Here is a 19,151-nt window from a genome sequence, read left to right on the forward strand (position 1 = left end):
GACCCTGTTTCCAAATAAAGTATAAAAAAGGTCTGGGAGTATAGCCTGGAGGTAGAAAGCCCCTGGGTTCCACCCCCAGTACCACCAAAAAAAAAAAAAGACATCATCAATTTAAGTCAATCTGAACAGGACGTCAATGATTATAGGTTAGAATATAGGGTTCTTTTAACATAAAAATGTGAAATGTCATTTTCTTTTCTTTTTTTGGGGGGGTGGTGCTGGGGATAGAACCTAGGGACATTCTACCTTCAAGCTACACCCCCAACCTTATTTATTCTTTTTTTTTTTTTTTTTTTTTTTTTTGCGGGTCTGGGGGTGGAACCCAGGGGCATTTGACCTCTAAGCTACAACCCTGCCCTATTTTTTCTTCTTTATTTTGAAACCGGGTCTCACTGAATTGCAAAGGGCCTCACTAAGTACCTGAGGCTGTCCGCAAACCGCGATCCTCGGGTCTCAGCCTCCCAAATGCTGGGATTACAAGCGTGCGTCACCACGCCCGTCTCTTATTCTTTAGTTTTAAAATAGAGTCTCACTGAAATTGCAAAGGTCTCACTGAGTAGCTGCGGCTGTCTTTGAACCGTGATCCTCCTGTCTCAGCTTCCCAAATGCTAGGATTACAAGCGTGCGCCACCACGGGGATAGGGATGTAGCTCAGAGGTAGAATGCCCCTGGGTTTGAACCCCAGTACCGCAAAAAAATAAAAAGTCAAGAGCAAGCTTTTGGGGTTGATGGAAATGTTCTGTGTCTTGATTAGGATGGTGGTTACTTTGCATGTGTTGATATTGAACCGACTACACACTTGAAATGGATGAGTTTTATTGCAACAAGCCTCAATAAAGGCTATGTAAAATAGCACAATAAACAGTAACAGGAACAAATCTTACTGTGTGCCAATGCTGCTTAAAATCTTGCCATGACATCCGTGTTTAAAAAACGAACACCAAGCCGGGCGTGGTGGCGCACGCTTGTAATCCCATCGTTCAGGAGGCTGAGACCTGGAGGATCGCGGTTCGCGGACAGCCTCAGGTACTTAGTGAGGCCCTCTGCAACTCAGTGAGACCCGGTTTCAAAATAAAGAATAAAAAATAGGGCAGGGGGTGTAGCTCGGAGGTCAAATGCCCCTGGGTTCCACCCCCAGACCCGCAAAAAAAAAAAAAAAACGAACACCAAGTTTCTGTCTGTGCCCTCATCTGCAGACCACGTTCCTTCTTTGAGACGCCGCGCTTGCCTGCACCTGGGCGTCAGCTTGGGCTCTCCCCTCTTCTGGACTGCCCTTTTTTATTTTAAATGAAGCATGTAAACAGAAAAGTACCTAAGCGTTGTTGGATACTGCCTTTTGCATTTAATAATACTCAATTTTGCTTTTACTGTATAGCTTTCATAGTTTTGGTTTATTTTGGTTTTTAGGGTACTGGGGACTGAACCCAGAGACATTCTACCTCCAAACGACACCCCTAGCCCTTTACTGACTGACTGATTGACTGTAATTTGTGTGTGTGTGTGTGCGTGGCACTGGAGATTGAACTGAAGGACATTCTACCTCTGAGCTAGAGCTACACCTCCAGGTGAAGTTGCTGCGGGTCTTACTAAATTGCTGAGCCTTGACCTCAAACCTGTGATCCTCCCGACTCAGTCTCTCAAGTACTGGGATTACAGGTGTGCACTACCACACTTGGCATAATCAGTAAAGATCTTCATTGGCTGTATCTTGTTTTTCCTCTTTTCTGAAAAATTATTTCTTAAGAAATATTTTTTAGGGGAATGAAAAATAGCTAGCTAGCCAGGTGTGGTGGCGCACGCTTGTAATCCCCGCGCTTGGGAGGCAGAGACAGGAGGATCGCGCAGGTTCGAAGCCAGCCGCCCGCGCTGGCTTAGGAGACCCTGTTTCCAAATAAAAATGTAAAAATAGGTCTGGGAGTGTAGCCCTGAGATAGAAGGGCTTCCAGGAACCCCAGTACCACCAAAAAAAAAAAAAAGAAAAAGCTAGCTAGTATAGCCGGGCGTGGCGGCACACACTTTGTAATCCCAGCATTTGGGAGGCTGAGACAGGAGGATTGTGGTTCACAGACAGCCTCAGCTACATAGTGAGGCTCTTTGCAACCCAGTGAGACCCTGTTTCAAAATAAAGAATAAAAAATAGGGCTGGGGGTGTAGCTTGGAGGTAGAATGCCCTGGGTTCCATCTACAAAAAAAAAATAAAAGAGCTAATATAAAGATCCTTAAGAGCTAGCTGCTGTCAGACATGGTGGTGCATGCCTATAATCAGTTTTGGGGAGGCTAAGACAGGAGGATTGTAGGTTTGAAGCCTCAGAAACTCATCAAGACCCTCAGCAACCTACCGAGAGCCTTGTTTTCAAATAAAAAGGTCTGAAGGTATAGCTTGGTAGCACAGCCCTGAGTTCACTCCTCAGTGCCAGCCAAAAAATTAAAAAAAGAGTCACAATACTTAAAGCACACTAAGTGGTACAGGCATCACCTGGGAAAGTCTCACTTCTCCCCAAACACCTGCAGGCCTGGTCCTGAAGAGGGATTTCTGAGTTCGTGCAAGCGATGCCCCTGGGTGTGCCAGTAAGACCGGACCTTCAAGAGGGAGCACCACTCCCGCCCTGGTTTCTTTTTTCTTTTCTTTTCTTTTTTTTTTTTTGCAGTACTGAGGATGGAACCGAGGGGCATTGTACCTCTGAGCTACACTCCCAGTCCTATTTTCAGTCTTTTTATATTTTTATATTTTGAAACAGGGTCTCAATGAGTGGCGAAGGCCTCGTTAAGTAGCTGAGGCTGTCCTCGAACTGCGATCCTCTGGTCTCTGCCTCCTGAATGACGGGATTACAAGCGTGCACCACCACGCCCGGCTCCCTGATTTCTTAGTAAACAGAATTATGTAGATCGGTAGAAGCTAACCGGAAGACTGTCCTACAGTGCTTCAAATACACACGGCAGAAATCAGAGTGCTTTAGTCAACGTGATGGATAAAATCACTGACCTAGACAATGAAACTTAAAAGAACCGCAATTCTTAAAACTCTGAAGGCGCCCCAAAGGGCCCAGAACCCCTTGTCCCTCCCCAGGTAGTCACTACACCTGAAAACTCAGCAACCCACTGGAATCCGAACGTGGCCAGCAGAGTGAGGTCCCCTTGGCTGCTTCCTCCAACCTCTGGTTTTCTAGGCAAGGGAGCTGAGCCTGCAGGGCCAGGCGCCCATTCCAGGGCCACACCGCGCAGCAGGTGTTGGTCAGAGCCAGAGCTCTAGGACAGGGCCCAGGCCACTGGCGGCCACCACACTGGACTGCTCACCTCGCTGAAAAGGGTCCTGAGCCTGGGCGTGTGGCACACACATTGTTGTCCCTGTTTCACTGGGTTCTAGCGACACCCCAACAAAAACTCACCGGGGAAGCTCAGCTCGTATCTGCGGGAGCCCGCCTCAAACGGGATGACTCCCCTGGGACAGCACTGAAACAGAGACTCCAGGTACGCTGAGTCCACGTTCGCACCGGGCTGCTTGTGGATCTGATTGGAAAAAAAAGAGAAAAAGTAAAGACTTGAGAGCAGGCTTTGAGAAAGTCTCCTGCTGTGTCCTAGAAGCCACCGGGTTTGAGCAGGGGCAGCCCGCTTCCCCAGCCAGGTCGTAAGGACTTCCAGGTGGGACCAGCCTTGAGCTGTCTGCCCTCTCCATCAGTGCCCGAGACAGAGCCGCTATCCCGCAGAAACCCCCGCGTGCCGGGTGGGCGCCTGCACGGCGCCGCGCTTTGCAATCTTCTTTTTAAACCTTCCACAGAATGAGGCAAGTGTGCGGAGCACCTTGGGCCACCTCTGCGGGGGCGCCCTGACACAGGACACAGAACACCGCCATCACAGCCCCTTGGAGCCCCGCAGGGCTGAGAACTGCCGGGGAGGCGGGCTGGGTGGGGGAGGGGAAAGGGAGGGGAGGGAAAGGGAGGGGAGGGAAAGGGAGGGGAGGGAAAGGGGGAGAGGAAGGGGGAGAGGAAGGGGGAGGGGAAGAGGAGGGGAGGCCTCCTGCTCCCGCCCGCCCGCCTGCTGCAGATTAATGGCCGACTCTCCTCTGCCCTCCACTAGAGCAAGTAACAGAATGACCACCAGTCCCCTCCACTGCTTGCTTGTCTCGTTTTTTTGGTAGCGGGTCTTGATCCCAGGGGCATTCTATCTCCAAGCTACACCCCCAGCCCTTTTTTAGTATGTATGTATTTATTTATTGTGGTACTTGTACCAGTATTGGGAAGGGGCTTTAAAATGTATGAATGTGGTAATATTGGGAAATATTTTCAAAATGTATGTTAAAAAAAAAAAAAAAAAAAAAAAACGTTGGTATTAGAAAGCTAGAAACTCAGGGAAAGGGCTGCAGAGGACCCAGGCGCCCAGGGTGATTAGCAAGAGAAGAGAGGAAGCCCCAAAGTCCAGGGTCTTTCACACTCCTAAGAGAACTTTCTCAAGGATGTGGGGGAATGCCCTGAGCCTCCAAGAGACCCCAGACTCCCGAGATAAGTGTAACAAAAGGCTTGGGGTCCGTGCTGGAGACAGGGCGGGTCTACAGGGAGGAATCCTCACATCAAAAGGCCTGCTCTGGAGACAGGGAGGGTCTAGTTGGGTCAAAAGAGTGGTTATAAAGCTGCTCAGTATCAGGAAGACTTCGGTTACTTCAAGTCACCCCCCTACACTATCTTGGGTGTAAGGCTTTATTAAACTCTATCTTTCCGTCTTTGTAATAATAAACACATTTAAGCTTCCAGCGAGAGTTCGGGCGAGTGTTTTCTATACCTAGTTCAGAACAAGGACCCGCGGTCCCATCTCTCACTGGAACAGTTTTGAGAGCCCATCAGGGTCCCCGGAGCAGCTCTCTCACCGGAACAGCACTGGGGGTGGAGCCAGGGCACTCGACCTCCAAGAAACACCCCAGCCCTATTTTTTATTCTTTATTTTGAAACAGGGTCTCACCGGGTTGCAAAGGGCCTCAGTAAGTAGCTGAGGCTAGCCGGGAACCACAATCCTCCTGTCTCAGCCTCCCTAATGCTGGGATTACAAGCGTGCACCACCACGCCTAGCCTTTTAGTTTGTTTATAAACAGTCTTACTAGGTTGCTGAAAGTATTGACACATTACTAAGCCTGTTTTCAAACCTGCGCCCCCTCCTGCCTCAGCCTCCCAAGTACTGGGATTACAGACCTGTAGCACCACACCTGGCAGCTCTGTTGAAAAACTCTGTTTCCGCCAGGCGTGGCGGCGCATGCTTGTAATCCCCACGCTTGGGAGGCGGAGACAGGAGGATCGCGCTGGTTCGGAGCCAGCCTCGCTGGCTTAAGAGACCCTGTTTCCAAATAAAAAAAATATAAAATAGGTCTGGGAGTGTAGCCCGGAGGTAGAAGGGCTTCCAGGAACTCCAGTACCACAAAAAAAAAAAAAGAAAAGAAAAGAAAAGAAAGAAAGAAAGAAGAAAAACTCTAAAACTCTGTTGCCAAGGCCTAGGGTGTTGATAAAGGGGCGAGGGCCAGGAGTGGTGGCGCACTCCTGTAATCCCAGGTACTCGGGAGGCAGGGACAAGAGGAATGAAACTTTGAGGGCATTCTATCTTGGAGCTGTGTCGGGGCCCACTCAGCTGGACAGAGATGGCACCCAGGCTTGTTGCCAGCGTGGACTCAAGATGGCGCCTAGGCTTGCAGCCAAGTCATGAGACTCACAAGATGGACGTCTCCTTGAGCATGCGCAGTGTGCCATGCTACGTGCCTGCAGAATGATCAGTGACGCAAAGCCTCATGCTACCACCAGCCTGCCTATGAGAGAGTCAGAAGTGTGCACGCCCTAGCCGTGGGAAGCTTGGGGTTGGTAGGGAATAGAGGGAGGGATTATGATGCTGATATATATTGTGCTTGCTGCACACATTGTCAGACATATTGAGAGACATATTAGAGAGATATATTGAAACATATTAAGGATCCATTAAAGAAGAATTCATATTTCAGCTGAAGAGGTGTCTGTCGTTCTCTAAGCCCCTGAGGGTCGGAGTCTTAGGGGACGATAGAGCTGCACCTATAGCCCCCCTTTTTGTTAACTTTCAGTTTGAAATAGGGTCTTGTTAACTTAGTGAGACCTTGTTTCAAAATAAAAAGGGGCTAAGGATGTAAGCTCTGAAGTAGAGCATCCTGGGTTCAATCCCCACTACCACACACAGATATATAAATAAATAAATAAATAAATAAATAAATAAATAAATAATAGAAAGGGTGGAGTATTCGGAAAACATAAAGATCTCATCTCCAGTTTCAAGGCACATGTGAAGGATCTGATTATCAGTGTGTTGAAGGGAGATGTGTTGATCTAACAAGAGAGCAGGCTAGGCCGCCAGTGCCCTGCCAGTGCCCTGCCCCTGCCCTATGGCAAAAGCAGCAGACCAGGAAGACTGGCTGTAACCACCAACAGGAGGGCTTCCCAGTATATGAAGCATGGTACTAGAGGTTGAACCCAGGGGCAGTCTATCTGCACCTCCAGCCCTGATTTTTTAATTTTTATTTTGAAATGGGGTCTTGTTAAGTTGCCAAGGGCCTCGCCAAATAGCTGAAGCAGGCATCAAACTTGTGATCCTCCTGTCTCAGCCTCCCCAATACTGGAATTACAGACATGCACTATCATATCCGGCTAGGGGTTCCCAATATTTAACGGTGGCGGAACATTTGTTTCTCCTGAACTAAAAAAAAAGGAGCCCATGACAACACAATCTCACGGCGGAGAGGTCACAGCCCCTTGAGTGACTCTGCAGACTCCCTCTGCCCGAGCTGAGGAAAAGCACCAAAGGAGAATGTCCGGCATGGAGAAGCCCCCCTGCGCGTCTCTCCAGCCTGCAGAGGGGCAGGGCTGAGCAGAAAAGCTGTGTTCAAATGTTTCACACACATCAGGCGTGGTTGCGCACGCTGAGACAGGAGGACCGAGCACGCCTATGGGATGTCCTGTAGGAAGCTACAGAGTGAGGTTCTCAGCAACTCAGTGAGACCCTGTTTCCAAATAAAAAAGTATAAAATAGGTCTGGGAGTGTAGCCTGGAGGTAGAAGGACCCTGGGTTCCATCCCCAGTACCACAAAACAAAATAGTTCACACGGCGCAAAGTGGGACTGAATGCTAATGCGCGTCAGTGGCGCCGGGGCACAGGGTGGGCGACCCTCGCCGCACTGTCTCCCACAGTGCCCAATAGTCATGCCATGACTGCTGCAATCGCTGCCGGGATAGTAATGATGGGGGAAGAGACCGCAGCCATGATGGGTTAAGCCCGGCAAACCTCAGGCCTTCTTTGGGCCCAAGGAGCAGCTGGAGCGGGCCTTAGACGGGCGCTCTTACAAGACCAGCAGGACATTGGGAGCATGCCAGTGCCATGCCTGCGTTCGTCAGGAGGTCGTTTGCAAGTGACCTGGAGGGCCTCCACCCAGAGGCAGTCCTCAAAGGTTAGGGAGGGCTTTCTCCTCTCGTACCTGTGAGCACAGATCAATTTCCAGTTGTTTCTTTCCTAAAGGAAGCTTTTGTTTTTTCTTTTATTGTGGTATTGGAGATTGAACCCAAGAGCATTCTAACTTTGAGCTACACCCCCAGCTCTTTTTACTTTTTGTTTTAGAAACAGGATCTTGCTAGTAAGCTGAGCATTTTGCTAAACTGCTGAGGCTGGTCTCGCACCTGTGACTTTGCTATCTCGGCCTCCCAAGTACTGGAATTGCAAGCGTGCACCACCATGCCCAGCTCAGGCATGGTACCTTGAGTTACTCTTGCCTGGCTCTCTGGAAACCCCCATCACTGCTGTCTCACGATCCTAAGTGACAGGCGATGGCGACCTTATGTGATGCTTCCGTAGTCTGTCCAGCCGACATTGAGTCTATAGCCGTAACACATCCTAGAGTGTACGACGGGCCCCTGGATCTGCAGGAGCGAAGAGATGACTGAGCCTTCCAGGCTTTATTCTTCTAGAACATTCGACTTTATGTGTCAGTTGCAGTAACCAGTCTTGGCTTTTGTCCTGTGTCTTGGTTTTCTAGAGCTGTGGCTGCGCTGGCTGGGAGTGTCCTCTCAGGCCAGGGGCTCCTGCCAGTCTCACCTGCCGGTGTTCACAGTGACTAAGCTTAGCTGCGTGTTAGTGGACATCGGTAGGGAGCAGAGTCTGCACATCCTACCTGACCAGACCCAAGAACTCCAGGTTCAACCTCCTGTCCCCCGGAAGAACCCCGGCCCATACTGTTGCTGCCCCACTGCTCGGCTACACAGTCAACTGTCTGTCTGTCCTTCCTTCCCTCCCTCCTTCTCTTCTTTCTTTCTTTCTTTCTTTCTTGTGCTGGGGATTCAACTCATGTGCATTCTACCTCCAAGCTATACATCCAGCCCTATTTTATTTTTTATTTGGAATCAGGGTCTTGCTAAGTTGTTGAGAATCTCACTAAATTGCTGAGGCTAGCTTCAAACCTGCCACCCTCCTGTCTCAGCCTCCCAAGTACTGGGATTATAGGATTATGCTACCACATCCGGCCCCATAATCATCACTTCTAAGACCCCAGCATCTCTCGGTCCACCATTTATGTAGGTAGAAGCCTGCTTTACCACTTCAATTCTCTAAAGAGGATAGCGATCCTACCTTCCAGAAAGCTCATGTCTAACAAGTGCACCTGCTCGTTGTTAGTGAAAGTGTCCATACCCCAAGTTTCTACTAGAGAGGCTGCCCGGCTCTTGGTAAAATTCAGTACCAGTTGGGCTTGGTGGCACACGTGTGTGATCCCAGCTACTCAGGAGGCTTTGGCAGAAGGATAAGTTCTAGACAGCCTCCGCAACAGAGCGAGACATAGTCTTAAAGTAAAAAGTAAAAGCCAGGAGTGATGACACTCATCTGTGGCCCCAGAACTCGGGAGGCTAAAACAAGAGGATATGGGGCTTAAGGCCAACCTCGCAATGTAGTGAGACTCGGTTTCAGAATAAAAAATAAAATGGGCTGGAGGTATAGCTCAGAAGCAGAATGCCCCAATACCAATAACATAAAACAAAACAAAAATTATGTGTGTGTGTGTGTGTGTGTGTGTGTGTGTGTGTGTGTATATATATATATATATATATATATATATATATATTTTTTTTTTTTTTTTGGTGTACTGGGGTTCCTGGAAACCTTTCTACCTTCTGGGCTATACTCCCAGACATATTTTTTATATTTTTATTTGGAAACAGGGTCTCTTAAGCCAGCGAGTCTGGCTTTGAACCTGTGCGATCCTCCTGTCTCCACCTCCCAAGCGTGGGGATTACAAGCGTGCGCCACCACGCCCGGCTTCAAAAAATAATAATAAAAAAAAAAAGAGAGTGTGCTTGCCTAGCATGCAAGAGGCCCTGGGTTCAATCTCCAGTACTAAAAACAAAAACAATTCAACTACAAGAAATAAAAACAGCAGGGCACCGTCTAAAGGGTACACAGAACACTCTCATCTCTAAATATTCCAGTCTGTACACTGGATCAAAAGGTGGATCGTGGCACATTGAACCAGGAGAGAAACCCGGCTCAAATCTCCTAGAACCACTTCTTTTGTTTCGCTTGGACAATCAGCAAGAAAAACACTCAACCAAGGACCTGATTTTAATTTCTTCTTCCCTTTTTGTAATAACAGAGAGTCAACTCTATTTATGTAAGAAATGTCTACTGAATATGAGACAATAATTTATTCACATTTCAATGAACAGAGAACAAACTTGTTGCAGATGAAATAAATTCAACATTGTACATAGACGCAGATAGAAAGTTATAATCTAAAAACTAAAGCTGAGTGAACTCCCCAGAGAGAACTTTGTATTAAAGAGCTCAGGAAGTTTCTTGATTTTAGGGAACATGATCTACAGGAATGGTATACATTTAAATTTAAATTTAAATGCCATCTGTTCCCCATTGACAGTACTGTTCAGTCCCTGGGACCCGGATGTTACTAGAACTATAACCATAGTTGGAAAATGTTTTCCAACTTTTCTCCCTTATCTTACTAAAATTCGCAAGAACTTGGCACAAAAACTATTGAAACCTATAGTTTATTTTTATATATTTATTTATTTTTATTTTTTATCTTTGGTGGTACTGGGGGATAGAACCCAGGGGCTTTCTACCTCTGGGCTATACTCCAGGCCCTATTTTTATAATTTATTTGGAAACAGAGTCTCACTAAGTAGCTGAGGCTGGCTTCGAACCTATGCGATCCTCCTGTCTCAGCGCCTCAAGTGCTGGGATTACAAGCGTGCCCACACCTGCTCTACTTTATTTTTATCTTAACCAACGGTAATTAATTTGGGTTTATAATTTCCTTTCTCTCTTTTTCTTTTTTTGTGGTACTAAGCACTGAACCTAGGGGAATTTAACCTCTAAACTACCACCCCCCTTTCCCCGGCCCTTTTATTTTTATTTGAATCCGGCTCTTTCTTTTTTTTAATTTTTAAAATTTTTTTATTTTTTGGTGGTACTGGGGGTGGAACCCAGAGGCGCTCTACCTCCGGACTATACTCCCAGACCCATTTTACATTTTATTTAGAAACAGGGTCGCACTAAGTTGCTGAGAGCCTCACTAAGTAGCCGAGGCTGGCTTCGAACCCGTGCGATCCTCCTGTCTCAGCCTCCCAAGCGCGGGGATTACAAGCGCGCGCCACCACGCCCGGCTTGAATCAGGTTCTTTCTAAGTTACTGCACATCAGCCTCAAATCTGAAGTCCTCCTGTTTCAGCCTCACAATTACTAGCATTACAGGCATGCACTATTACTCCCAACTTAGGTGTATTTGTTTATTTATTTGTTTTGGTACTACGAATTGAACCCAGGGGCATTCTACTGCCAAGTTACTAAAACTATTTTTTCATTTAGAAATAGGGTCTCGTTAAACTACTGAGGGTTTTGCAAAGTTGCCAAGGCTGTCTTCAAATCCGCGATCCTCCTGTCTCAGCCTCCCAAGCGCGGGGATTACAGATATGCGCCAGCACGCAAGGCTTGGGTTTATAATTTCCATCTCCACGGGCACCAGACAAACTCACCTGTACAGAGGGCTCTCTGACATCCTCCTTGGCTCGCTTGTGTCAAGAATCCGTGCAGAGCTCAACAGCACAGGAGGGTTTTTGTTACGTTTTGTTGTTTATTTATTTATTTGCACACTGTGGATGGAACCGAGTTCCATCTGAGCTACACCCCCAGCCCTATTTTTTATTCTTTATTTTGAAACAGGGTCTCACTGAGTTGCAGAGGGCCTCACTAAGTAACTGAGGCTGGCCTTGAACCTGTGATCCTCCTGTGTCAGCCTCCCGAATGCTGGGATGACAGGCGTGCGCCACCAGGCCCGGCTGGCACAGGAGTTTTGAGCCCCATCCAGCTGACCTCTGTTCCACAGAGACGCTGCACCAGAGCCTGCCGAGGGAGCTAAGCACGGGGCCCCGACCCTATTTCAGCAGGGTCCTCTGTTTTACTCCTCCGGTGGGCTGGATTAGGTCCTTTGAAAGATGATTTGATAAACTGCTGATCTGATAAACTGTATCCGCTGGATACATTTTGGAAAAAATAGTCTTGGACGTGGGAAGCACTGGGTGGTGGAATTGTGTGCTGATGCGCGCCCTGCCCTCCAAGGGCACGGCATGTGCGGTCCCCTGCGCTGGCCCCGCAGTGAGGCCCCCGCAGTGAGGCCCCGGAGTGAGGCCCCGCAGGCAGAGGTACCTCCAACCCAAAAGAAAACAGAGCTTTTTTTTCTTCCCAAGGAAGTGCAGGGGACTTTGTAACAGATCGTGTTTTTATTTGCTTTGGCGGCTCAGAGCCACACTGACCTGTAACTATGGGGCACCCTACGTGGACGTGTCCTTGTTCCTACTTTATTTCTGGCTTCATTTTAATCTCTAGCTTTTATTTTGTCTCTCTCACCACTCTGACTTTAGTACCTCTGCCCCCTTCACTCCCTGTTTTATTATACTTTGAACCAAAGAACAGTCCACAGAAGGACAGACGTTATCTAAACTTGTAGACCCGGCTACTAAGTTTACTCTGTGGTTCCAGCCCTTTTTTATTTTTTAATGTGTTTGTGTGGGGTGCTGGGGATTGAATGCAGGAGGATTCTACCTCATAGATACACCTCCAGCCTTCTTGGTTTTTGTTTTGAAACAAACAAGGTCTCACTAAGTTGCTGAGGGTCTCTGTAAGTTGCTGAGGCTGGCCTTGAACCTTTGATCCTCCCAGCTTTCCAGCCCTTGAAGTCCATCTGAATCCAAACTCTGACTGAATGCTAGCAATCATCTATGGCAGATGTGGCTTCATCGCCTGGGCTAATCAGCACATCACCAGGTACCATCAACCACTGCAGCATCTCTGCTGGTCTTCTAACTCCTCACTCTGGGCCTGTTTGCAGGCTCTGAGCATAAGTCTGTACATTTAGTGTTAGTACAGAGAAAGCTAGCTCAGATCCCACCTTTATCCCTAAGAGTAAGGAAAGAGGGATAGATGGTTGAGTCATTTCTCAAAGGGTTCCTTAAAAAGAATTAAACCAGGCTGGGCGTGGTGGCGCACACTTGTAATCCCTGCGCTTGGAGGCAGAGACAGGAGGATCGTGCTGGTTCGAAACCAGCCGTGCTGGCTTAAGAGGCCCTGTTTCCAAAAAAATATATAAAATAGGTCTGGGAGTGTAGCCCGGAGGTAGAAGGGTTTCCAGGAACCCCAGTGCCACCAAAAGAAAAAAAAGAATTAAGCCCTGCTGGCCGTGGTGGTACACACCTGTAATCCTAGAACTTAGGAGGCTGAGACAGGAAGATCACCACAGATTTGAGGCTACTCTTAGCAACTCGAAAAGACATTGTTCCAAAATAAAAAATACAACAGGGATGAGGGTGTATCTCAGCAGTAGAATGTCCCTGGGTTTCATCCCAGTACACCCCCTCACACATACCAAAAAAAGACAGGCATGGTGACACACCTGTAATCCTACCTACTCAGAAGGCTGAAGCAGGAAGATTACAAGTTTGAGGCCAACTTATCGGGACCCTGTCTTGAAATAAAATAAAAATAGCCAGTTGTGGTGGGGGACACTTGTAATCCCAGTTCTTAGGAGGCTGAGACAGGAAGTTTGCAGGTTTGCGGCCAGCCTCAGCAACTTAAGAGGCCCTCCACAATTTAGTGAGAATCTGTCTCAAAATAAAAAATAAAATACGGGTGGAGGTAGAGCTCGGAGGTTGAATGCCCTTAATCCTTAGTACTGCACACACCTACAATGAATGAATGAATCAATCAACCAATTAATCAATTAATCAATAATTAAAAAAGGGAGCCATGCCGGGCATGGTGGCACACGCTTGTAAACCCCGCACTTAGGAGGCTGAGACAGGAGGGTCGCACAGGTTTGAAGCCAGCCTCAGCTACTTAGAGTGAGGCTCTCAGCGACTTAGTGAGACCCTGTTTCCAAATAAAAATATAAAATAGGTCTGGGAGTATAGCCTGGACGTAGAAAGCCTCTGGGTTACACCCTTAGTACCACCAAAAAAAAAAAAAAAGGGAGCCAGGCACGGTGGCACACACTTGTAATCTGAGCATTTGGGAGGCTCAGATAGGAGGATCATGGTTTGTGGACAGCCTCAGCTACTACTTAGTGAGGCCCTTTGCAACTCAGTGAGACTCTGTTTCAAAATAAAGAATAAAAAATCGGGCTGGGGGTGGGGCTTAGAGGGATGCCCCTGGGTTCCATCCCCAGTACTGGCAAAAAAAAATTAATAATAATGAAAAGAACTGGGGATGTAGCTCAGTGGTAGTGCTTCTGCAGGTGAGACCTCTGAGTTCAGTCCCTACAAAAACAGCACTATATTTTTGTTTCTGATTGCAATTGAGCCATATGCTCTCTGTAAAGACTTGAATATGGCTTTTTTTTTTACTGTGTATTCACTTTTCTCTACCATGTTCACTTTCCATGGGTAAGCATGCCAATTTCAAATATTTTACTAATATAATATAACTAATATAATATGCACACACATATATATGTATTTTTTTAAGGTGGTAAGTTTAAATAAAGGCCTCCATACCCGGTATAGTGGTACATACCCGTAACCCCAGTACTTGGGAGGCTGAGGCAGGAGGATTGCAGGGTTGAGGCTAGCCTGGGCAACTTAGCAAGACTCTGTTTCAGAATAAGAAATAAAGCGGGCTGGGGTATGGTTGAAAGGTAGAACACCCCTGGGTTCAACAAAAACTAAAATAAAATTTATAAGGGCCACCCACAAGGAGGAGGAGTACTCACCTCTGCCCCATACTGAATCCACTTGCCAGACTCGCTCCTCCAATACCAAATCCACGTGGTGGTGAAGAGTGAGCTGGGCAGCTTCGTGACGGATGAAGGAGTGGAGAGGCGTCGGATGGGATTCAAATCGCAAGACATGGTTTGGAAATTTATTTTCCGATTTCCTACAGAAATGCTGAGAGAGAAGAGTATAAATGTAACAAAAGTCTTCACTGATCGCCATTTTCTACATTCTAGTCTTCCCTAACGAAAGCTTACAAACCAAAGAGAATCTTTACATTTTCTTCTCTGTTTCTCTGTGCAGGGATCAAACCTAAATTTTCTTTCTATAGCTCCAGGTCTTACACATAAAAGAAAAAATGAATTACAGAGAAGTAAAATAACTTGCCCATGTCACATATACAGTGGGGACACAGAGTGCATTTTTCCTTCAAAAAATATCCCCAAATAAGCCGGGCATAGTGGCGCACGCTTGTAATCCCAGCATTTGGGAGGCTGAGACCGGAGGATCACAGTTCACGGACAGCTTCAGCTACTTAGTGAGGCCCTTTGCAACTCAGTGAGACCCAGTTTCAAAATAAAGAATAAGCCAGGCGTGGTGGCGCACACTTGTAATCCCCGCGCTTGGGAGGCTCAGGAGGATTGCGCAGGTTTGAAGCTGGCCTCGCTGGCTTAAGAGACCATTTTTCCAAAAAAAAAAAAAAAATGAGTCTGGGAGTATAGCCCAGAGGTAGAAGGGTTTCCAGAAACCCCAGTACCACCCCCCCAAAAAAAAAAAAAAAAAAGTTGATTATTACTTAGTTACCAAAGCATAGACATAAAGTCTTTAATCCATGGAGAGGTGGCGAGGTCGAGTTATTTTATAGTAATAGCAAGACATTATTTGTCTTTTTCTTGTTTTCACGCTCTCCTGAGTACAATACACGGTATATTTTTCTGAAGGCTGTATAATGTCTAATGTCAAAATAGGTTGAATAAAGAAGCAGGTACAGCCGGGCGTGATGGGCACGCTTGTCATCCCCGCGCTCGGGAGGCGGAGACAGGAGGATCGCGCAGGTTCGAAGCCAGCCGCGCGCTCTGGCTTAGGAGACCCTGTTTCCAAATTTAAAAAATGTAAAAATAGGTCTGGGAGTGGAGCCCGGAGGTAGAAGGGCTTCCAGGAACCCCAGTACCACCAAATAAAATAAAAAAAATAAAAGAAGCAGGTATGAGAATCTAGGCATCTTCTCTAAAGCCAGATGCTAAATTTGCAAAACTGCAAAACAATGTTACTCTTCTCAATAAACTTTTTGTTTTTTTGGGAAATAGTCATGGTTCTAGCTATCTATATGTAACAAATATAACTATTCATAGTTACATAAATGTTATACATAAATGAGATGATATTGATACTTAACACGAGTTTCCTGGATCAGTGAATGGACTGATAAAGGATTAGTCTCAGTTCTAATTTTTAGTATGACAAATATTGATAGCTATAATCACATACACAGAAATTTGTATTCGTTCCTTAAAATATTTTAAGAGTATGGAGGGTCCTGGATGAAAAAGTGTGAGAATTACTGCTATAAGAAAAATCTCTTAAGCTGGCGTGGTGGCGCACGCTTGTAATCCCAGTACTTGGGAGGCTGAGACAGGAGGATCCGGGTTCGCAGACAGCCTCAGCTACTTAGTGAGGTCCACGCAACTCAGCGAAACCGTGTTTCAAAATAAAGAATAAAAAGCCAGAGGTAGAATGCCCCTGGGTTCAATCCCCAGAACCACAAAAAAGAAAAAAAAAAAAGAAACACCTCCTAGTGCACCTCAATCAGGATCAATTTTGCCCACAGGGGACATTTGACAATATCCAAGGATAAGTTTGGTTATCACAACTAGGGGAGGGCTGTGCTTACTGGAATCATGAATAGAGGCCAAGAATAATACGAAACAGTCCCTCACAACAAATAATTACCTAGCCCAAAATGTCAACAGGTTCAAGGTTGAGAAACTTCTAGATTAACCTAGGGCAGGAAATACATAGTCCCTAGAAACGAGTAGCTGGTGCCGCCCTCTAGTGGCGAAATGCAGCAACACACTCTCCATCAAAAGTTTATTGGGCACAGGATAAAAATTATGCAAATCCCTCCTTCCCCTCCAAAAAGAATCCTTATACAATTGGGATGCATCTTATATCCCTGTGCATTACAGGTAAGTACGGTCATGTGGGTATCACCTATTTCAGCCCCAAAAGAAGCAGAAATATGATGTATCCTCTTAGATACCTCCACGATAGAGAAATAAACAAGGAAGGAAGGAGAGCTAGGGCTGTAGCTCAGAGGTAGAATGCTTGTCTAGCATACACACAAGGCCGGGGCTTGATTCTCAGCATTGAAAAAAAAAAAAAAAAAAGGAGCTGGGCTTGGTGGCACACGCCTGTAATCTCAATATTTGGGAGGCTGAGACCAGAGGATGGCAAGTTCCCAACTAGCCTAAGCCGCTTAGTGATCCCCTCAGCAACTTGGGAGATCCTGTTTCAAAATTAAAAATAAAAAGGGCTGGAGTGTAGCCCCTGGGTTCCATCCCCAGTACAACGACAGCAAAAAAAGGAGGGATAGAAAATGCTGAAGCAAGCCAGGCGTGGTGGCGCACGCCTGTAATCCCCGCGCTTGGGAGGCTGAGAAAGGAGGATCGCGCGGGTTCAAAGCCAGCCTCAGCTACTTAGTGAGGCTCTCAGCAACTTAGTGAGACCCTGTTTCCAAATAAAATATAAAATAGGTCTGGGAGTATAGCCCGGAGGTAGAAAGCCTCTGCGTTCCACCCCCAGTACCACCAAAAAGAAAAGAAAAGAAAAGAAAAGAAAAGAAAAGAAAGGAAAGAAAGAAAGAAAGAAAGAAAGAAAGAAAGAAAGAAAATGCTGATACATACAAGTTTCTGCACTAGAACTATGTGAGATGGCTAGTTATATATTTAAATTATGAAATTAAGCCGAGGGCTCATCCGATGATGCTAAGGGGAGGGCTAAGAACTGGCCTCTGCCCCGCACTTTTCTGCGGGACACATGACAGGTATCAACTCGGCAGAGAATCATGTCACTGTTTATTTCACTTGAGTTGGCAGCTATTTCCAGAGCCCCTCACACCTGCCAGGCTCGGCACCATAGACCCAGCCCCACGCTGTCCTTCCATGCCGCTGGGGCTCTCCTGACCCAGAGAAGAGTCATCAACTTACACGTGCATTTGGGGGTTACAATAAAACTCTTCAATCTTCTCCATGGCCGGCAAGTCCATCCAGGTGTCTGCCATAAATATCTGCCACCGATACGGCAGGTGGAAATGGAGTTTGTTACATCTGCCTACAAAGACAGAGAGAGGTCTGTGGGTCCACGTGGGAGGATTCCAAGTTCAACCGGGCCCACGGCCGACTTTCCCATCAGGGCCTGTCTTTGCATCCCACCCGCCCTGGCCCATGCCGGCCCCTGCTCCAGTGCCCAGGCCCACCATTCAGGTTCCTGTATTAAACTTAGAAAAAGCTGGGCGTGGTGGCGCACGCTTGTCATCCCCGGGCTCGGGAGGCAGAGATAGGTGGATCGCGCTGGTTCGAAGCCAGCCGCGCGCGCTGGCTTAGGAGACCCTGTTTCCAAATAAAAATGTAAAAAAAAATAGGTCTCGGAGTATAGCCCGGAGGTAGAAGGGTTTCCAGGAACCCCAGTACCACCAAAAAAGAAGAAGAAGAAGAAGAAGAAGAAGAAGAAGAAGAAGAAGAAGAAGAAGAAGAAGAAGAAGAAATAAACTTAGCAAAAAACACAAATTCCCCATATCCCACAGAGTCACTTTACCCACGTGGAAATCTGAGGTACTTAAACGTTTATAATTACCCTTCCTAAACTGTTCTTCTTCCCACGTATATATATTAAGACAAAATAAGCCAGGTATCCTGTTGCAGGCCTGTAATCCCAGCCCTTGGGAGGCTAATAGAGTAAGATCACAAGTTCGAGGCCAGCCTCAGCAACTTAGTGAGACCTTGTTTCAAAATTTTAAAAATTAAATAGGACTGGAGTGTGACACAGAGGTCGAATGCCTCTGGATTCAATTCCCAATAAACACAGACACACACACACACACACACACACACACAATCCTCCCCAGTATAGGCAACTGCTTGTGTTCTCTATTTTGTAATCCCCTGAAAGGTACCTGAAACCCAGTTTGGGCTGGTATTATATATTTACTTATTTTGTGCCATTTTCTCATTTGTGGGTTGGTACTGTTCCATCTCAATTACAATTTTTTTTTTTTTTTGGTGGTACTGGGGTTCCCGGAAGCCCTTCTACCTCCGGGCTACACTCCCACGGGCTACACTCCCAGACCTAGTTTTTAACTTTATGTGGAAACAGGGTCTCTTAAACCAGCGCGGCTGGCTCCGAACCAGCGCGATCCTCCTGTCTCCGCCTCCCAAGCACGGCGATGACAAGCGTGCGCCACCACGCCCGGCCAATTACAAATATTAAAGAGAAAACTGCACTGTCGTAGCTCATACCTCTTTCTCTACTGGCACAGGACGGGGGATGAAAGAGAAGACCTTTAAAGGAACGCTTGCCGGCTAAGAGTCAAGGGTGGAAGCCATTCTACAGAAATGCAGAAAATCGTTCTGTCTTTCTGTATTTTACGTGCTGGATTTGGTGGGTACCCCTATCATCCCAACTACTCAGGAAGTGGAGGCAGGAAAATCACAAATCCAGGGCCAGCCTGAGCAGTGAGATCCTGTCTTCAAATAAAAGAATCAAAAGGGCGGGGGCTGCAGCTCAGTGGGACAGTATTTACACAAGGCCTTGGGTTCTATCCCCAGCAAGGCAAAAAAAAAAAAAAAAAAATTCATTGTGTGTTAACATCTGTGTGTGTGTGTGTGTGTGTGTGTGTGTG

At 46.8% G+C, this 19,151-nt stretch overlaps 1 protein-coding gene across 1 annotated transcript in view; it reads right to left on the reverse strand.

The window, feature by feature from the left end:
* The window catches only part of ZC3HAV1 (zinc finger CCCH-type containing, antiviral 1), a gene marked incomplete at both ends in the record, with an annotated part of 73,686 nt that overhangs the window by 14,805 nt on the left and 39,730 nt on the right, over nucleotides 1–19,151 (reverse strand). Inside the window, 3 exons of the mRNA XM_080701242.1 lie at nucleotides 3,387–3,507; nucleotides 14,254–14,428; nucleotides 17,461–17,584. Coding sequence (XP_080557368.1) covers nucleotides 3,387–3,507; nucleotides 14,254–14,428; nucleotides 17,461–17,584 — 420 coding nt within the window. The remainder of the gene's footprint in view (nucleotides 1–3,386; nucleotides 3,508–14,253; nucleotides 14,429–17,460; nucleotides 17,585–19,151) is intronic.

Source organism: Muscardinus avellanarius, assembly GCF_963383645.1.
Source record: "Muscardinus avellanarius genome assembly, chromosome: 9".
NCBI lineage: Eukaryota > Metazoa > Chordata > Mammalia > Rodentia > Gliridae > Muscardinus > Muscardinus avellanarius.